Genomic DNA, 18,591 nt, shown 5'->3' on the forward strand with positions numbered 1-18,591 from the left:
CTCCCGCTTCCTCGTTTTTTAATGGAACTTTGTACAAAGAGCCCACACGGGGCAGGGGGAGAGTGGGGCATGCGGGGGGGGGGGTGGGTACAGGGGCGAGTGAGGAGGGGGCGGGGGGTGGCTCTTCCCCCTTCTTCCCCTCCCCACGAGCCCTCCGGGGAGACCCAGACACACAAAAACGCCTGGGGGAGACAGGGAGGGGAGCACCCCCCCATGCCTGGGCTCCCCTGCAAGGGGGGGTAGTGAGGCCCCCCAATGCCTGGGTCCCCGGGGGGGCGGTGGAGCCCCCCCCAGTGCCTGGATCCCCAGTGTGGGTGGGTCACGAGGCCAGGCCCCGCGTCTGTAAACTGTCCACCTCCTTGTTCTGCTTTAGTTCCTCCATCCTGAGCGAGGAAACACGAATTGGGGGGGGGGGGGGGGGGGCGGCAGGCTCTGTTGAAAGTCTGCCCCCACGGTGTCACCTGTCCCCAACCCCCCAGTGTCACCTGCTTCCACCCACCTCCATGTGACACCTCCCAACCACACAACACCTCAACCCGTGTCCCTGTGTTGCCCCACAATGTCCCCATTTCCCCTCACTGTGTCCAACCCAGTCCCCGACCCTGTCCCCTCCCTGTCCCCTCCACAATGTTCCCGTACCGGTGGCGGCAGCGCCGCAGGAACCTCATGATCTTCCGGGCTGCCTGGTCCTGCTTGAGGGTGAGGAAGGTGCTCCTGGGGGAAAATGGAGGGGAGGGTGAGGACCTCTCTGTCCCCAGTACCCCTTGTCCCCAGTGTCCCTCAGTGCCCCTCAGTGCACCGGTGCTGGCGGAGGCTACGGAAGCGCTGCTGGATGAGCACAGCCGCGCGCCGGCGCCGCTGGAATCGCTTCTGCTCCGCGTAGCTCCGGAACTTGCTCTGGATCAGGATGGCGGCCTGCGTCATCCGCTGGAACAGGGCGAACTGGGGGGACAGGGGGATACCAGCGTCACAGCACCCTCAAACAGGCACCCCAATGTCACCCCAGTGTCCCAGCACTCCTGCGTCATCCGCTGGAACAGGGCGAACTGCGGGGACAGAGGGGATACAGAGGGGGGCACTCCAATGTCACCCCAATGTCCCAGCATCCTCAAACGGCGGCCCCCATGTCCACGTGTTCCGGAGCCCAGGCATCCAGAGCCCCCAAAACAGTTCCGAAAATCTGGGTGCCCCCCCTCCAACACTCCCCAGGGAGACCCTGTTACCTTCAGAGCGATCCAGGTCAGCTTGTGGGGCAGAGAGAGAGGGTTAGGGGGGGGTATGGGGTGCCCAGGGGGTACCCAGGAGGGGTCCATGGGGTTTTCAGGTTCACCCCACACCTCAGTACCTGCTTGTACTTGCGGTAGCAGCGCTGGATGACAGCGGCCGCCAGCTCCTGCTGCTCCTTCAGCCTCCGGCCCTGGGGGCAGCGACAGGGATTGCGGGGGTCAGCGGTGCCGGGGAGGCCCCAGAGGGGCCCCGGGGGGTTTTGGGGTGCCGGGAGCAGGGGGTACACACCCGGTACTTGCGGAAAGCGCCCTGGACAAGGCGTGCGGCCTCATAGAGCTCGTGCTGCTCCTGGTCACTGAGGGTGAGCAGGGCCACGGCCCCCCCCCTCACCCCGCGCCCCCCCTGACGCATTCAGGAACTCAGCCCAGCCCGCGGCCGAAGGGGGGGGCGGCCGCTCAGGCACCCCCGGGGACCCCCGGGAGGCTGCCTCTGCTCTGGGGAACACACAGGACACAGGAGGGTCGGGGGGAGGGGAGAGGATGGGAGACACCCCCCCAGGGAGGAACTTGAGTGTCATGGAATGTCCCCAAGAGGACACTGCGGTCTCCCAGGAGCCAGGGACTCCCCTCCCCCCGGTGGGGTACTAGGGTTTTGCAGAATGTGGGAGACCCCCGCCATGGGGACGCTGGGGTATCATAGGACGTAAAGGGCCCTCCCAACGGATACTGGGATGTTCCAGGCCACGGGGGAATCCCCAAGAGTATCCTGGGGTGCTGCTGGATGTGGGTGACCCCCCCAGGGATCTGAGGGTGCCCCCGGACACCCCCCAACCCCAGGAGTACCTGTGGGGAGGTGCAGGGGGACGGTCAACACTCTCCAGGTAGGTGGCCAGCCAGGCCATGGCGGCACCAAGCCCTGCTGGCCCAGCTGGCCCCGGCGTCCCCGGCGTCCCCAGGTTCCCCCCTGCTGATCCCAATGCTCCCAGTGCCCCCGGTGGCCCCCCCGGTGCCTCCTGCTTGATGCGTTCAGGGGTTGCCTCGATGATCTGTCGTGCCAGTGTCACCACCTCGGCCTGGGGGCAGGGGGGACGTTGAGACTCTCCTGTGCTGGGTGTGTCCCGAGCCCTGGCTGTCCCCCGCCTTTACCTGCAGGGTGTCGGAGGATGGGGCCAGGGCATCCTCGGGGGGGCTGGGGGGCACTGCCACCCCCCAGCTCTCATCCTCGGAGGGACCAGGGGGGCCGGGGGGCAGCGGGACGGAGCCAGGACCCTCCGAGAGCCCCGACGGTGACGACAGGCTGCTGGCTGTGCTCAGCCCTGGTGACAGGGGGGACATGGCAGTGGGGTTTAGTCCTGGAGAGACACACCTTGAGGGGAAGGGGGGACACGCAGGGCATGGGGGGAGAACAGGGGACACCACAGGGACACGCCAGGGACACAAGGAAGCTGGGGAGGACAGAGAACAAGAGGGACATGGGATGCACAGGGAACACAAAAGGGAAGGACAAAGAATGTGGAGGGGGAACTTGCGGACACCTGGATACACAGAGATGTGGGGGAGGATAGGGGACACGGTGGGGGACACAGCGGGGAAAAGCTGGAGGGGACCAGCGAAGCCATGGGGGCACATGAAAGGGGGCGGGGGACAAGGAGGGAATATGGTGACAGTGACAGTGGTCAGGAGCAGTGAGGGGACACGGTGACAGTGGCCACACCACGGTGGGGGTGACCAGGAGCCCGGGAAAGGACACAGTGACAGAGGACAGGGAGGGGACAAGGTGCCAGTGCCATACCTGTGTCGGGGCTGGCGGAGAGCGGGGAGGGGATGCGCAGCCCGGGCAGGTGACAGCGCGGGGACGTGGGTGACACCTGCAGCTCCTCGAGGCGGGTGACCAGGGCCAGGTGGCCGCGGGCACGTGCCAGGGCCAGTGGCAGCCGCCCCAGGGTGTCGGGGACGGCCAGCGCCCGCCGGTCCCAGCGGCACAGCCGCTCCGCCGCCTCCCGGTGCCCCAGGGCACACGCCCACATCTGGGGACACGGTGACACGTGTCAACAGGGTGTCCCCAAGGCGTCCCCCATCCCGAGATGCCGTCCCTTCCTGAGCCACCACCCCACGCCCCCATCCCCTTGGTGCCACTGCATTCCCAGCCCTGCCACCGTGTCCCCACTGTCACCACCGCGTCCCCTTACCAGGGGGGTGCAGGAGAAATGGTCCACGTTGAGGGGGTCGATCTCCTGCTCCAGCTCCAGGCTGTCAACTGCCAGCATCCTGCAGGAACAGGAAGGGACACGGACAGGTGTCACATCCAGACAGGGACCCAGCCTGGAGGGGCTCACCTCTACTTAGGGGCATGGCCCGGGGGGATCGCCATCACTATCCCCACCTCGTGCCAGTCCGTGTCCCCAGCCAGCCCCTGTCCCCAGGTGCCCCGCTCACCGCCAGCGCCGCAGAGCCTCCACGAGGCTGGCGTAGCCCTGGGCGGCCGCCAGGTGCAGCAGCGTCATCCCACGGAACGTCACCCCGTGCGCCAGCATCGAGGTCCCCGATGTCCCCGGCGACGTCCCCGGCCAGCCCGGCCGTGCCATCATGGCCTCGCAGATGGCCACCACCCGTGCCTCAAAGGATGACCCCGGCCCCTGTCCCCAGGGGGGATGTCAGGGGACACCAGGGCACAAGGAGAGGTGTGTGGCGGACCCCAGGGAATGCCAGCCGATTCCAGCAGATGCCGGGGACGCCACGCAACGCCAGCGTACATTAGAGGATATCAGGGACATCACAGGACACGAGCGAGCACCAGGGATCTTCAGGGGCCATGCGGTGACTCAAGTGTTGGGGGAGGCCTCACCTGCTCGGGACGGGTCTCAGACGGGGCCCCCCGTGGGGGCAGAAGGGGCGCAGGGGGGGGCAGGGCCCCCAGACGCGTCTCCAGCTGCTCCAGGCGCTCCAGGATGGACAGACGGAACTGGGCCTCTGGCAGAGTGGGGAACCAGGGGTGAGGGAGGCACACCCCAAACACCCTGACCCTGAATAGTGTCACCCCACGGGGAGAAGGACAGGTTTAGGATCCCCATAATGGGACCCCAACAAGATCCCAGGTGTCTGGGTGCCACCCCCTGAGGGCATGAGCTGTTTCAGGGTGTCCCGTCCCGTTCTGGGGGGGTCCTGGGGTGTCCTCGCTCACCGTCCAGTGCCAGCCAGTCCAGCTGTGCCCCAGGGGGGCCCCGTGCTGCCCCCCGTGCCCGATACTCAAACGGGGCCGCGGCGGAGAGCAGCCGGGGGGGACAAGCCACGCGCAGGGCGGCCACGCCGGCCTCATGGGCTGTGGGGGGACACGGAGGTGGGGTCAGCGCTGCGGGAAGGGGGGACACGAGCGGGGACCCCGCCGCAGGGATACTCACGGGGGCAGTAGCAGCGCAGGACACCTGGCTGGACCAGCGCGGCCGGAACCGAGGTACGGTCAAAGAGACAGGAGTAGGCGCCAGGGTCCCCCCATGGGCCCGTGATCAGCACCTTCACCCCACCCTGGGGGGACACGGGGGGGGTCACTGGGGACCCCTGGGGATGGGAGGAGAGAGGGCGAGGGGGAGGAGGACACCCCCCCGCCCCAAAGCGCTCACCTCAGGGTAGGACCACTCTGGGGAAAAATCGGTGATGGCCACAGGGGAGTCGCTGGGGGGGGCCGGGGGGGACGAGGAGAGGTGGGGAGCGTGGGGGGCCTCGCGCGGGTTTGGAGGGACCCCCTCATCCCCTGTCAGCAGCTCAGGGAAGGGGTGGGGGAAGGGGGGCTGGGGCAGGGGGGCGGCACTGAGGGGGTCATGGGGAACCGTGCCCTGTTTTACCCCCTCCTTCTCCTCCTCCTCCTCCTTTTCCTCCTCCTCCTCCTCCTCCTCCTCCAGTTTTGGGGGTGCGGCTGGGGGTGGGGGGGGGGCGCCGGGGGGGGCCTCGGCCTCGCAGCCGTAGGTCTGCCCGCGGCGGGGGCTGTTGAGGAAGCAGTCGGGGTCAAAGGCAGCCGGGGGGGGCGGCGCAGTGGGACAGGTTCCCTCGGGGGTCACCAGGTGCTGGCTGGGCGTCAGGCCCAGTGGTTGCTCGGGCCCCCCCGGTGCCGCCCCCCCTCCCAAACTGGCCACCACCAACAGCGGCAGCCCCCTCGCGGGGGGTAACGAGGGGGCTCGGGGCCCTTCGGGGGGTGCCGTGCCTCCCCCCAGGCCCGGGGAGGGCTGGGTGGTGTCAGGGGAGGAGGGGGCGGGTTTGGGGGTGTCCCCTGGTGCGCCCCCCCCACCCCCCCGCTCCACTTTGGGGGAGATGATGCGGTGTTTGGTGCTGCCGCACTTGTGGCCGGGAGTGCCTGCGGGGTACAAGGGGGGGGGGTTAGCAGGGGACAGGGAAGGTTTCGGGGGAGATTTTAGGGTCCCAAGGGGAGTCCTGAGGGGAATTTGGGAAGGTCCCAAAGAGATTTGGGGTGTTCCAAGGGCGTTCAGGGTGATCCAGAGGAATGTGGGGTTGTCCCAAGGGGTTTGGGGCAGTTCTACAGGGGTCCAAGGGACAGTCTGGGGTCCCAGGGCCTGCTCTCAGAGCCCCGAGGGGTTCTGGGGGTTCCCAAAGGGGTTCGGGGCATTGCAGTGGCTTTTGGGGGATCCCAGGGGGTGTTCAAGAGCACCCCAGGAAGGGCTGGGAAGGTCCCAGGGAGATCCCAGTGGGGTCCCCAGGGTTTTGGGGGTCCCATTGAGCAGGAGGAGCCCCAGGAAGTCCCGGTGGGTTCGCTTGGGGTTTTGGGGGTCCGGGGGGTCCTGTCTCACCCAGCCCCCCGGCGCAGAGGCAGGCGTGAGTGCGGGGGGGCGGCCGGGCCTGGTGCCGTTCCAGGATGTGCTGCACCAGCTGCTCCAGGGACAGCCCGGGGGGAGCCCCCCCATTCCCGCAGCCCCACTTCACCCCGTGGACTGCGGGAGAGGGGGGGAAAATCCCTCAGGAAGGGCATTGTGCAGTGCACTCTCTATCCAGCCCCCCCGAAAGAGCCACACACACCCTCCCTCCCACTTCATCCTGTGGGAAAGCAAGGGCAAAACTGCTCAAGAACAGGGTTTGGGGCGTCCTCCCCAATCCCCCTAAAATGGCCTCACACTGCCCCAGTCCTACTTCACAGGAAAGGGAAGGCAAAATCCCACAAGGAAAGAGGTTTTGGGGGCATCCTCCCCCTCCCCAGCCCCTTCATCCTTTAGAGCATGGCAAAAGGGAGAACAAATCTGTCAAAAAAGGGGATTTAGGCTGTCTCTCCTTCCCTCCCAAAATGCCACGCCCCCCCCCCCCCCCCCCCCCCCGGTTCCCACACCCCCGTTTCTCTCCACGAACCGTGGGTAAAACCCCTCTGGAAAAGGTTCTGCAGCAGCCCCCACTCACACATGGGGCGCAGCTGGGCCACCAGCTCCTCCTGGGACCACTTGAGCCACTCGCGGGGATCGGCGGTGGCAGCGCAGATTGGGGGGGCCCCGGCGCACAGTGGGGGGCTGCAGAGCTGGGGGGCGCAGGGGCGGCCGCACTCCTCCATGGCCGGCACGTTCAGGTAGTGAACCAGGACGATGTCGGGGTTCTGGGGGGCACACAGAGGAGTTCAGGGTTGGGGCCAGGGCCCTGGTGGGTCGGGGGTGTCCCGGTGCGCCCTGTTACCTGCAGCAGCCAGTAGCAGCGGCGGTGGAAGGTGGGGACGATGGAGGAGTGGACGTAGCAGCCATAGAGGCACTGGGGGGACAGCATGGATTGAGGGATCCTGCCACCTCAAAGAGAACCCTAAAGCAGCCTTTGGGAGGATCCCCACATCCTGTGGGGGCCTCATATCCAAGTATGGGGGACCCCAGACTTCCAGCTGCCTGGCTGGAAGAGTCTGACACCCTCAAATTGTCCCCTAGGGATCCCCATCACTCCCAAACCACCCCGTGGGGCTCCTGACATCCCCAAACTACCAACTAGGGAGCTCCAAGCATCCCTAGACTTGCAGCTGGGGATCCTGGACCACCTAAACCACCCACAGGGGGTCCCTGGCACACCAAAACTGTCCCTTGAGGGGACTCAGCACCCCCTGAGCCCCCTCAAGCCCCTCCCTGTGCATTCCCAGCCGCCCCCTCCCAGCTCCCCATACCTGAACCAGGAGCAGTTTTACAGAATGGGGTTCTTTTTTTGGGGCACCAGGTGCTTCTTTTGGGGAGGGGAGGGGCTCTGTTTTGGCCCCCCCCCGCCTCCTACCTCCACCCCCTGCACCTTCAGCTTCATGTGGTCCTCGCGTGTCGTCTTCCCATCCTTGCGTTTTTTCCAGCAATACCCGTCCTTGCGGTACTTGACCTTCTTCCGGTTGTACAGGATCACTGACCCATTCTGCGGCCTGGACACGAGGTCAGGGGGCCCCCCTGGGAGCCCCCAGGGCACCCCCAGCCCCCCAGGGCATCCCAAGGGCCCTCCCACCTGGTTTTTGGGGAGCACGAGAGCCACTCGTCATGTTTCTCGAAGGTGATGAGGTACGAGGCGATTTCCTGGGGGGAGAGGTGGCCCATTTGTGTCCCCTGTGTCCCCTGTCCCCCACCCGCTGTGTCACTGCATTGTCCCACCCCTGCTGTCACATCGTCCCGCTGCCTTGGTGTCGCCTGTTCTGCCGTATTCCTACCCCTGTCCTCGTGTCCTCCCCATCCCACCCCCCTCCCGTGTCCCTTTAATGCTCTTTCCCTGTGTCCCCACATCGCCTCCCACATCTCCAAGTACCTCCTCTATATCCCGTGTTGCTTCCACGCGCCATTCCTGTGTCCGCACATCCCCTCCCGCGTGTCCTCCATGTCCCCACATCCCCTCCTGTGAGCCCCCCACGTCCCCTTGTGCCCCCCCCACCTCGTTGGTGTTCCAGCGCAGCTGCTCCTTGGGCAGGACGGGACATTTGGGCAAACATTCCACCAGCTTCCGGGGCAGGAAAACCTTCAGGTGGCTCCTCTCTGCCAGGGGGAGGGCTCAATGTCCCCACCGTGTGTCCCCCCCCGGTCCCCCCTTGTGTGTCCCCCTCCCCTTACCAGACACCTCGGGGGGGTCCTTGCTGCTCATCTCGGGGCACACACGGGGCCCTCAGGGCTCCCCTTGGGGGGCACAGGAAGGGCTTGAACCTGCAGGGGCCCCCCAAAAATGGGTGATGGGGTGGAGGAACAACGAGATGACATCGCGGGGGACACGGGACCAGGGACCCCGTCACCATCCTCAGCACCCTGCTCTGTTACACCCAGTACCTCTGCCCTACACCCCCCCCATCTCCGCCCCATTGCACCCCACATCAGTACCCTATATCCTCCTGCATCCCTGCTCTATAACCGCACACACCCCTCCCCACAACCCTGAACTGTACCCCCAGCTCTACCCCACTGCACTCCCCATCTCTGCCCTCTACCCCCCCCCCACCCCACCCCACCTCATTGCACCCCACACCTCTGCCCCATTGCACCCCACATGTCTATCGTATATCACTCCCACCGCGCCCCACGGCAGCCCCACACACCGCCCCAATGACACCCCCCCATCCCCGCCCCCCCCGCCCCCGCCCCCGGCCCCGCCCCGGCCCCCTCGGCCCCACCTGGCGCCTCAGGGCCGCCGCCGCCGCCGCCCCCGCCCCCGCCCCCGCCGCCCGCCGCCATCTTCCCGCCCGCCGGGGGCCAGCGCCGACAGCGCCGCCGGCGCGTGACGTAGGCGCGTAGGGGGGCGGGGGCGCGCCGCCGGGGGTGGGCGGGGCCAGGGGCGGGGGCACTCGGGGTCGTGTGGGCGGGCAGACACTTAGCAATGAATTTTATCGGTCAAATTGTGCAAATTCCTCGCTGTCAGTCGCTTCGTTGATCGTATGTATGAATTTACACGCATTCAGTCACACCACCGTGATAAACGCTACAAGTCGAACTACCGATTACGTTTTCAGGGTACATAACCACCAAATAATGGTATTTTCGATTGCACGAAGACTGCGGCTACTATTGGGAATAAACTTTCTCGAGGCCGTTTTGAGGATTCGGAGGCCTTTTGGAGCCCTACCTGGAGTAGGGACCAAGGGTTCTCTGTGTCGTGGGGGGGGTCCTGAGAGTGAGGCGAAATGGAAGAAAAATGGAGGAAAAAGTATGAGAAAAAATTAGGGAAAGGGGGCCACGAGGAAAAAAGTGGAAGCAGGAAAATGGGGGGAAGGGGTGAGGGAGGGGGAAATGATGCAAAAAAGAAGAAAAGTGTGAGGAGAAAACGGGAGAAAGAGTGAGAGAAAAGTAGAGCGAACAATTGAAAAAAGTGAGGGGACAAACCTGTGAAAATTTGAGGGGAATAAAGGGAGAAGCCTGAGGAGAAAAACGGGGAACAGTGTGATGAGAAAAGGGCCAGAACAGGGAGAAAGGGTAAGGGAAAAACGTGTGAGAGAAAAAAGGGAAAAAGGGAGAAAAGTGAGAAAGAAAATGGAGAAGCTCAGGAAACACGAAGTGAAAATCGTGACAAAAAATGTAGCACAACCTGTAGGAAACGAGAAGGAAGAAAATGCCGAGGAAATGGAAAAAAATCCTATAACAAAAAGAAAAGTGTGAGGAAAAGAATGGGGAACACCTGGAAGGAAAAAGCACAGAAAAATGTGAGAAAAAATCAGGAAAATCCTGAGAGAAAAAGGCGGGAAAAGCCTTCTCATCTTCACCACGTTGCCCCTTTAAGAGGGGGCGGGGCGCCGGTCCCCGCCCCTCAGGCGTCACGCTCCAGGCCCCGCCCCCGCGCCGGCCCAGCCCCGCCGGGCCCGGGCGCGGCCGCAGCCCCGGAGCCGCCGCGGAGCCCCCGGGCGGAGACAGCGCCGGCGACGGCCCGGGAGCCCCCGGGCCGAGGGGATGCGGCACCGCGGGACCGGTGAGCGGGAGTGACGGGGGCGTGGGCGCGGGCGCAGGTTTGGGGGGTCTCAGGGCTCGGGGAGCAAAATCAGGGGGCTCCACAGGGGCGTAGGGGCAGGTTTAAGGGGGCTGTACGAGGTCCTGGGGGGTCCGAGGAGTGTGGAAAGTGGGTTTCAGGGGCTCCCTGGGGCCTAGGGCAGATTTAGAGGGGTTATAGGGTAGTTTGGGTCTCTTTTGGGGTGCTAGTTTAGGGGGTGTCACAGGGGATTTGGGGGGGCTCAGGTCCCTGAGAGGCAAGTTTAGGGATCCTGTAGGGGAGTTTAGGGGGTTATAGGGGTGTAGGAATTGGGTTTAGGGGGAACACAGGGTCATAGGGGCAGGTTTAGGGGGACTATAGGGGAAGCTGAGGAATCTCAGGCAGGTAGGGAGCAGGTACAGGGGTCCCACCGGCAATTTGAGAGGTGAAGAGAGTGAGCTTATGGGGTCACATGGGTGTAGGGGCAGGTTTAGAGAAAGCTATAGTTGAGTTTGGGGATGTCTCGGAGTGTAGAGGCAGATTTAGGGGTGGTATAGGGAGTTGATGCCGGCATTGGGCTCTCTCAGGGTCATGGGGTCACGGCCCTTGTTTTCCATGGTGGGGGGCCTGAGGCCCGGGGATGGGACCCCCGCATTTTGGGAGGGGAGTCAGTGACAGTCGGGGGCGGGATGGGAGGGTGTCATGTGCTGTTTATGCTGACCTGGAATCACCTGGGACCGGGGGGGATCCGGGGGGCTTCTCACCCCCGTCTTCCTCTCTCCCTACTCCAAATCTCACCCTTTGCCCCTACCCCTGACCTTTGACCCTGCCAAAGTGCCACCTGTGCTTTTGGGGTGCTAGGGAGGGTCGCGGGGGGGCTCTTTCATCACCACCTCACCCGGCACCACCCCGGGTTATTTTTAGGGCTCTCCTTGGGCCGGGATTGAGGGAGGGACACGGATCCAGCCCTCCCCCCTTCCCTCCCTGCAACCCCGACTGGGGCGTTGTTGGGAGTGGGCGTGGGCGGGGGTCCCTCACACCTCGCAGAGGGGTCCCAGGAGGTGATGTTCCCATGTCGCGACAGGGTGACGCTGTCACGGGCATGGCGGGTGCCTCGGTGAAGGTGGCGGTCAGAGTCCGGCCCTTCAGTGCGCGGGAGAGCAGCCGCCAGGCCAAGTGCGTTATCCAGATGCAAGGAAACACCACCTGTGAGTGAGGGTCACGTTGGAGGGGGGGGTCTCGAGAGGGAACACCCCAGGGGTGGGGGATTGCAGTGTGGGACCCCCCCCCCGCCGCCGTCCTTGTCCTGTGCTGGCCTCGGGCCCGGAGGACCAGCTGCCGCCGGGCTAAAAATAGCAACAGAGAGGTTTCTGGGGGGCGTGACGGTGCTGTGGGGGTTGAGGGTGACGTGGGGAGGGGGGGGTCACCCCAACCCCACTGTCACCTCCCCACCCCAGGCATCACCAACCCCAAGCTCCCCAAAGACGCCACCAAACACTTCACCTTCGACTACTCGTACTGGTCCCACACCTCGGTGAGTGCCAGGGCGGGCGCGGGGGGACCTGCGGGGGGATCTGGGGGTCCCTCACTCACTCCCTTGCAGGAGGAGGACCCCAACTTCGCCTCGCAGCGCCGGGTGTACCAGGATATCGGGGAGGAGATGCTGGCGCATGCCTTCGAGGGCTACAACGTCTGCATCCTGGCCTATGGCCAGACCGGCGCCGGCAAGTCCTACACCATGATGGGGCGGCAGGAGCCAGGGCAGCACGGGATCATCCCGCAGGTCCGGGGCCCGGGGGGCCTCCCGGGGGGCTTGGGAAGGGCTGGAGCCCCCCGCAGCCCCCAGCTCAACGGCGCTCGCCCGCAGCTCTGCGAGGATCTGTTCGCCCGGGTTGCTCGGGAAGGGTCACCTGAACTTTCTTTTTCTGTGGAGGTGAGGGGAATTTGGGAGTTTGGGAAGCATCTCCTGAACTCTCCTTCTCCGTGGAGGTGAGGGGGGTTTGGGGGTTCAGAGCGTGACCCCCCGCTTGCAGATCCCCCCCCAGGCCATTTGGGTGTTCAGCTCTTGCAGACTCACCCCACCCCCCCCCCAGCAGTCTGGGGGTTCATCTGCCACCCCTCCCAACATTTTGGGAGCTCCCCAGCAGTTTGGGAGTTTCCCCGTCACCATTTTGGGGAACAAAATCCAACATCCCCATCAATTTGGGGGTGTGCCCCCAAAGTTGGGCTTTCACTTGCCCCCAGTTTGGGTCTTTCTTCCCCACCATTTTGTGGGTTCACCCCCTCAACCTCCATGAGTTTTGGGGGCCCTCCTGACCGCATTGGGGCCGCCAGGTGAGCTACCTGGAGATCTACTGCGAGCGAGTGCGGGACCTGCTGAACCCCAAGAGCCGGGGGGGGCTGCGGGTGCGGGAGCACCCCCTGCTCGGACCCTACGTGCAGGACCTGTCGCGTCTCGCCGTCGCCTCCTTCGCTGACATCGCCGACCTCATGGACAGTGGCAACAAGGCCAGGTGTGGGCACAGAGGAGCACAGGGGCAATCCCAATCCCCCAAATGCCCCCAGGCACTGAGGGTCCCCCCAAACTCCCCCGCAGGACAGTGGCAGCCACAAACATGAACGAGACGAGCAGCCGCTCGCATGCTGTGTTCACCATCGTGTTCAGCCAGCGCCGCCGGGACCCGCTCAGTGACCTCACCACGGAGAAGGTCAGGGGAGCCTCGGAATCACACCCTAAATCCCTTCCTTCCCAATTTTGGGTCACCCCAAAATCCCCCTGAAATGACCCTATCAAATCTCCTGAGTCCCCCCAAAATTTGCTGTCATCTTCAGCAAGCACAGCTGTGACCCGCTGAGTGATCTCGCTGCAGAGAAGGCCAGGGTGCCCCAAAATCACCCACAGATTCCCCCAAAGTCACCCCTAAATCCCCCTGAGTCACCTCCAAAATTATCACCCAAATCCACTCCTAGAGCCCCCGAAACCTCCCTCAAAATTGCCCCGTCACCCATTGTTCCCCCGAGTTAATCCCTGCTGAACTCCCCCATGCTCCTGAAAATATCCCCAAATTCCCACCAAAACCTCCAAATCCCTCCAAGCCCCTCCCAAACACCACCAAATTTCCTCCACATCCGTCCCAAACACCCCCCACAATTCTCTCCACTCCCTCAAATCACCCCCACAAACCCCCCAAAGTGCCCCCCAAGTCCCCTCACCCCCCCATTTCCCCCCTACATTCCCTCCTAGATCCCCCCAAATCCCCCTGCCCCCCCCAGGTGAGCCGCATCAGCCTGGTGGACTTGGCAGGCAGTGAACGCGCCGATGCCTCAGGGGCCAAGGGCATCCGCCTCAAGGTGAGCGGTGACCCCCCTGCACCCCCCGAAAAGAGGGGGTGACTCCCCCCAAAGCCCTTCTGAGCCTTGCTTCCCCTCCTCCCACTCCCCAGGAAGGCGCCAACATCAACAAGTCTCTGACCACTCTGGGAAAGGTCATCTCTGCCCTGGCCGAGGCGGTGAGTCTGGGGGCCCTGGGGGAGTGTCACCCCAATCCCTGTGGCCTCCCACCCTCGGGGGTCCCCTCCTTTTTTGGGGAGCCCTCACAACCAGCCCGTTCCCTCTTCCCTGCTCCCAAACAGACCAGCAAGAAGAAGAAGCCGGATTTCATCCCGTACCGGGACTCGGTGCTGACGTGGCTGCTGAAGGAGAACTTGGGTGGGTTTGGGGAGGAGTGGGGGAGAGTGAGGAGATTTTTGGGGGTTCCCAGGACCCCCTAACCCCGTCCCCGCAGGCGGGAACTCACGCACGGCCATGATTGCGGCGCTGAGCCCGGCCGACAGCAACTACGAGGAGACGCTGAGTACGCTGCGGTGAGGGAGGGGGCTTTGGCGGGCCCTCGGTGGGTTTTGGGGTGTGGGGAGGGGGGTTCCAGCCCTGATCCTGCCCCTTTTCTCCCCCTAACCCCCAGCTATGCCGACCGCACGAAGCAGATCCGGTGCCACGCTGTGATCAACGAGGACCCGAACGCGCGGCTGATCCGGGAGCTGCGGGAGGAGGTGACACGGCTGCGGGAGCTGCTCAGCGCCCAGGGTGAGGGGCTGGGCGGGATTTGGGGGGCTGTGAGGGGATTTTGTGGGGCCGTGAGGGGATCTGGGGGGCTGTGAGAGGATTTAGGGGTTTTGAGAAGCTACGGGAGGAGGTGACGCAGCTGGAGGAGCTGCTCAGCGCCCAGGGTGAGGGGTTGGGTGGGGTTTGGGGTGAGAGGATGGAGTTAAAGGGGTTTGTAGGGTCTGGGGGGTCAGATTTAGAGGGTTTTGTAGGGGGAATGGATTTGGGGTGTTGTTTACGGGGGGTATTGAGGGAAAAGGAGATTTGGGAGCAGAGCTAAGGTGGGGTTTGTGGCACGGGGGGTTTAGGGGACAGTGTGGGGGGCACAGCTGGGGTGCCAGAGGGGCAGTTAGGGTTTGATATGGGGGTGCAGGAGGCAACACTGTCCCACACCGAGCCCCCATCTCCCCCCAGGTCTCCCTGACACCACCCTGTCTGCCCCCCCGGCCGTGACACCCCCCACCCTCAATGGGGGTCCAGGGCTGGAGCCCCCCCTGGGCCCCACTGAGGCCATGGAGCGTCTGCAGGTGACCCCAAAACACCCCCCAGCCCCTCCCCTGACCCACAGGGACCCAGGGAGTCTGTGACCCCCCTCCCCCAAACTGTGGGGTAGCCCCCAAAATTGTTGCTCCTCGCAGGAGACGGAGAAAATCATCGCAGAGCTCAACGAGACGTGGGAGGAAAAGCTGCGCCGGACAGAAGCCCTGAGGCTGGAGCGGTGAGGGGCGCCCCAAACCCCCACCACAACCCCCAAAACACTACCCAACCCCCCCAAATAACCTGAACCCCCCCCCAGCCCCACCACGGTCAACCCAAATGCTCCTTATGCACTCCCCATATGCCCCCCCAAACCCCACCCCAACACTTCCTAAACTCCCCCAGACCCCCTCCAAAGCCCTCTGGGCCCCCCCACACCCTCTCAGGCCCCCACCAAATTCCCTGTGCCCCCCCAGGGAAGCGCTGCTGGCCGAGATGGGGGTGGCTCTGCGGGAGGACGGCGGCACCGTTGGCGTGTTCTCCCCTAAAAAGGCAAGTCAGAGGGGGCTGGGGGGGCCCCCACCACGAGGGACCCCCCCACCCTGACTCTGTTTTTATTTTTGTGTCCCCCTCCCCCAAAAGACCCCGCACTTGGTGAACCTCAACGAGGACCCACTGATGTCTGAGTGCCTTCTCTACCACATCAAGGACGGTGTGACCAGGTAAGGGGGGGGCTGTGGCACCCCCAAAACTCCTTCAGGCCCCCCCCAGGTCTCTTGGGCTTCCCCAATCTGCCCCGTGCCCCCCTCTTCCAGGGTGGGCCAGGTGGACGTGGACATCAAGCTGTCGGGGCCATTTATCCGGGAGCAGCACTGCCTCTTCCGCAGCCGCCCCGACCCCTCGGGGGAAGGTATGAGATTCAGGGTGGGGGGCACCAGATTTTGGGGTGCCCTCCCCTGCCCTGCCCCCTCCTGGCACACCTTAATTCCTCTTTCTCCCCCCCAACCCCCCCCCAAACGCTGTCACTGGAGCAGGTCACCGCAGCTCCCCCAGGTACCGTTCCCCCCGTGCCGGTGGGAGAGGGAGGGACATGGTGCTGAGGGGGATTTGGAGTGGTTGGGGATGGGATTTGGGGTTCCCCTGCCTCAGTTGAGCAGGGAGGTGACTCGCCCTCCCCTTGTCCCCTCCTGAAGTTGTGGTGACCCTGGAGCCGTGCGAGGGGGCTGAGACCTACGTCAACGGGAAGCAGGTGACGGAGCCGGTGGTGCTCAAGTCGGGTAGGGACCCCCAACGCCCTCCCAGATCTCTGTGTGTCTCCCTGGAATCCCCCCCCAGATCCCTGTGTCTCTCCCTTGTGCCCTCCCAAAATTCTCTGCGTGCCCCCCAAATTCCCCTCAACCTCCCACAAATCCTGTGTCAGCCCCAAATTTTCCCTCAAATCCGTTATGACACTCCCAAACCCCCATTTCCCACCCAAGTCCCCCCAAAACTCCCTGTGACCCTGCCCAAATCTCCCCTTAATCCCCCTGTGACCCCTCCAACCCCTCCCCAACCAGGCCACCGCCTCATTTTGGGGAAGAACCACGTGTTCCGCTTCACGCACCCGGAGCAGGCGCGGCGGGAGCGGGAACGGGGGGTGTCCCCCGGGCCCCCTCCAGACTGGAACCTGGCGCAGCGGGAGCTGCTGGAGCAGCAGGGCATCGACATGCGCCTCCAGAGGTGGGGACACCCCCTGGGCACACCCCCTGGGCACACTTGGGGACAGCCCCGGGGATGGCTGGGGGGGGCTCACCCCGTGCGTGTCCCCCGCCCCAGGCTCCAGGACCTGGAGAACCAACCCCAGCTGGAGAAGGAAGTGATGGAGCAGCCACAGGTGAGGGGGGGGATGGGGATCATTTGGGAACTCTGAGCTCCCCTGGGGGTTCCCTGGGTCACTTTAGTGTCCCCTGAGTGTCACAGGTGTCCCCCAGGTGCTCTGGATGTAGTTGGGTGGCCCCTGGGTGTCACAGTTGTGCTCTAGGTCCTCTTAGTGTCCCATGAATGTGCTGGGTGTCCCTTGGGGGTCTTCTGGCTATCCCTTGGGGGTGTCTTAGGTGTCTCTCGGGCTCCCCTGGCTGCCCGAGCTCCACGCTGGGCAGTGCCCACATCCCTCAACATTGTCCCCCACAGCCCCCCGCCACCGACGACCCCCGGTGCTACGAGGCCGGCTGGCGCCTGATCTCGTCTCTGCGCCAGGCGCTGCCGGCGCCCACCGTGCGCTCGGTGCTGCGCCGGGCCGGGCTCCCACTGCCGGCACCGGGCAAACGCCGGGAGCCGCTGCGCGTCTACCAGATCCCGCAGCGCCGGCGGGGATCCCCGACCCCGTCCTCCCCATCGCCGTCCCCGTGGGTGACCATGGCCGACCTGAAGGCTCAGGCTGTGCGGGAGCTGAGCCTCGAGGTGGCCCTGCGGGAGCCGCGGCCGGCGCGGCGGGAGCTGGAGGCGCTGAGCCTCGCGAAGCTGCAGGAGCTGTGCCGCCGCCACGGCAAGCGGGAGCCCACCGAGCGCGATGGATGGCGCGCCGTGGCCAGGGACGTGTGGGACGCCGTGGGTGGCGGCGAGGAGGAGGAGGGCTGTGGCAGCGGCGAGCAGGTGAGCGAGGTGGAGGGGCTCCGGCTGCACCTCGACAGGCTGGCGGGGATCCTGCGCGAGGTGAAGCGGCAGAACAGCGCCAAGGACGAGCAGATCCGCGCCCTCCGCGACCGCGTGGGGCAGATGGAGCGCGTTATCCCGCTGCCACTGGTGAGGGGTGGCCCCCGTGCACCCCAGAGCCTGACCCACAGCACAGACCACCCTGGCATGGGGTCTGCCTGCCCACAGCCCAACCCACGACCTCTCGTAGCACCCCACAACCCCCTAACGTAGATCCCAGCTGCCTCACGCAGCTCCCTGACACCCCAAATCCGCCCCTTCCCACCCCACAACCCCCCTCTTCCTGCCCCACAGCCTCCCCAGACTCCTCTAAGCCCCCCTCTCCTTCCCCCCCGCAGGACGATGGTGACGAGGCTGAGCCGCCCCCCCAAGAGCCTTCCCAGGACCCCCCCCAGCCCAGCACGGACGGAGGGTCTCGCCCCCCTTCCCCCCCCTCAGCGGCGGCGGCGCGGCTGTGCCGGCTCATGGAGCAGGACCCGGCGTTCCGGCGGGGGCGGCTGCGCTGGCTGCGTCAGGAGCAGGCCCGGCTCATGGCGGGGGGCCCGCAGCCCCCCCAGGCCCCCCGCCGGCCCCCCCGCTTCCACCCGGCCCCCCAGGACTCCAAGCTGCGCTTCCCCTTCAAGAGCAACCCCCAGCACCGCCTGGCCTGGGGGGGCGGAGGGGAGTCCCCCCAAGCCGAAAACAGCCCCCCTCCGCCGCCCCCTCCCTCGGGGCGTCCCCGCCGGGGATCCCTGGACGGGGTGTCCCCGGCCCCCGCCGTGGGCACGCCCCCACCCCGTGTCCGCCGCCAGCGCTCGGCTCCCGACCTGAAGGCGCGGGGCCCCATCCCTTAGGGGGTGCGGAATTTTGGGGACACGCCCTCCCCGAAATGGACAATCACGGCCTTTCCCCTCCCGCCCGCCCCCCACAATCGGGGGGTCTCCCGGCCGGGGAGGCCCCCAGCTGCTGTCACACTGCCCCCCCTCCGCGTGTGTGTGTCTGCGGGAGGGGCCCTCGGTCAGGAGAGCCCCTCTTCTTGCAGGGGAGCTCCTAATTAATGGCGATCCCACTAATTAAAAAGCGCCTCATTTGTGGGCCCCCTCCCCCCATCCTGGTGCCTCCTCTCTGCTGGCCCAGCCCACTCAAGCCTGGCAGCCGCTGGCCGCGCCCCGGCCGCGCCCCTATGGGGGGGCCTAACGGGCTCCCCGCCCGCACGTTGCGTTCTCGCCTCTTCCCGTTC

At 65.4% G+C, this 18,591-nt stretch overlaps 2 protein-coding genes across 3 annotated transcripts; one reads left to right on the plus strand and one right to left on the minus strand.

The window, feature by feature from the left end:
- Positions 1-86: 86 nt before the first annotated feature.
- CAMTA2 (calmodulin binding transcription activator 2) lies at positions 87-8,486 on the minus strand. Its single transcript, XM_068998969.1, is given in 23 exon segments — positions 87-383; positions 640-722; positions 724-942; positions 1,224-1,244; positions 1,346-1,417; positions 1,516-1,611; positions 1,613-1,721; positions 2,070-2,299; positions 2,373-2,542; positions 3,019-3,253; positions 3,416-3,494; positions 3,663-3,862; positions 4,072-4,196; positions 4,408-4,545; positions 4,625-4,748; positions 4,844-5,571; positions 6,023-6,163; positions 6,621-6,810; positions 6,888-6,959; positions 7,461-7,596; positions 7,677-7,744; positions 8,094-8,194; positions 8,270-8,486. Coding segments are annotated over 23 exon segments (3,432 nt in total). The 5' UTR covers positions 8,301-8,486; the 3' UTR covers positions 87-319.
- Positions 8,487-9,993: 1,507 nt separating this feature from the next.
- KIF1C (kinesin family member 1C) lies at positions 9,994-18,460 on the plus strand. Of its 2 annotated transcripts, none has more exons than XM_068998976.1 (22): positions 9,994-10,106; positions 11,188-11,311; positions 11,561-11,637; positions 11,707-11,886; positions 11,971-12,036; positions 12,438-12,616; positions 12,700-12,811; positions 13,377-13,454; positions 13,547-13,612; positions 13,736-13,811; positions 13,888-13,966; positions 14,065-14,186; positions 14,619-14,731; positions 14,843-14,922; positions 15,158-15,233; positions 15,324-15,403; positions 15,497-15,591; positions 15,875-15,958; positions 16,238-16,400; positions 16,497-16,554; positions 16,851-17,462; positions 17,711-18,460. In XM_068998976.1, exons 2-22 carry the CDS (start codon positions 11,206-11,208, stop codon positions 18,203-18,205), a joined length of 2,997 nt encoding a protein of 998 aa, XP_068855077.1. In that variant the 5' UTR covers positions 9,994-10,106; positions 11,188-11,205; the 3' UTR covers positions 18,206-18,460. The 2 variants fall into 2 exon arrangements, with proteins under 2 accessions (XP_068855077.1, XP_068855078.1); XM_068998977.1 differs by having other exon boundaries at positions 16,851-17,312.
- Positions 18,461-18,591: the final 131 nt, after the last annotated feature.

Source organism: Aphelocoma coerulescens, unplaced genomic scaffold, assembly GCF_041296385.1.
Source record: "Aphelocoma coerulescens isolate FSJ_1873_10779 unplaced genomic scaffold, UR_Acoe_1.0 HiC_scaffold_193, whole genome shotgun sequence".
In the NCBI taxonomy this organism is placed as follows: Eukaryota; Metazoa; Chordata; class Aves; order Passeriformes; family Corvidae; genus Aphelocoma; species Aphelocoma coerulescens.

Bases quoted from the DNA above. Each gene is read 5' to 3' on its own strand.
- KIF1C (XM_068998976.1), top strand. From the start codon at position 11,206: ATGGCGGGTGCCTCGGTGAAGGTGGCGGTCAGAGTCCGGCCCTTCAGT. The intron at 13,967-14,064 runs GTGAGGGAGGGG...CCTAACCCCCAG, and splicing joins GAGACGCTGAGTACGCTGCG to CTATGCCGACCGCACGAAGC. The intron at 14,187-14,618 runs GTGAGGGGCTGG...ATCTCCCCCCAG, and splicing joins GGAGCTGCTCAGCGCCCAGG to GTCTCCCTGACACCACCCTG.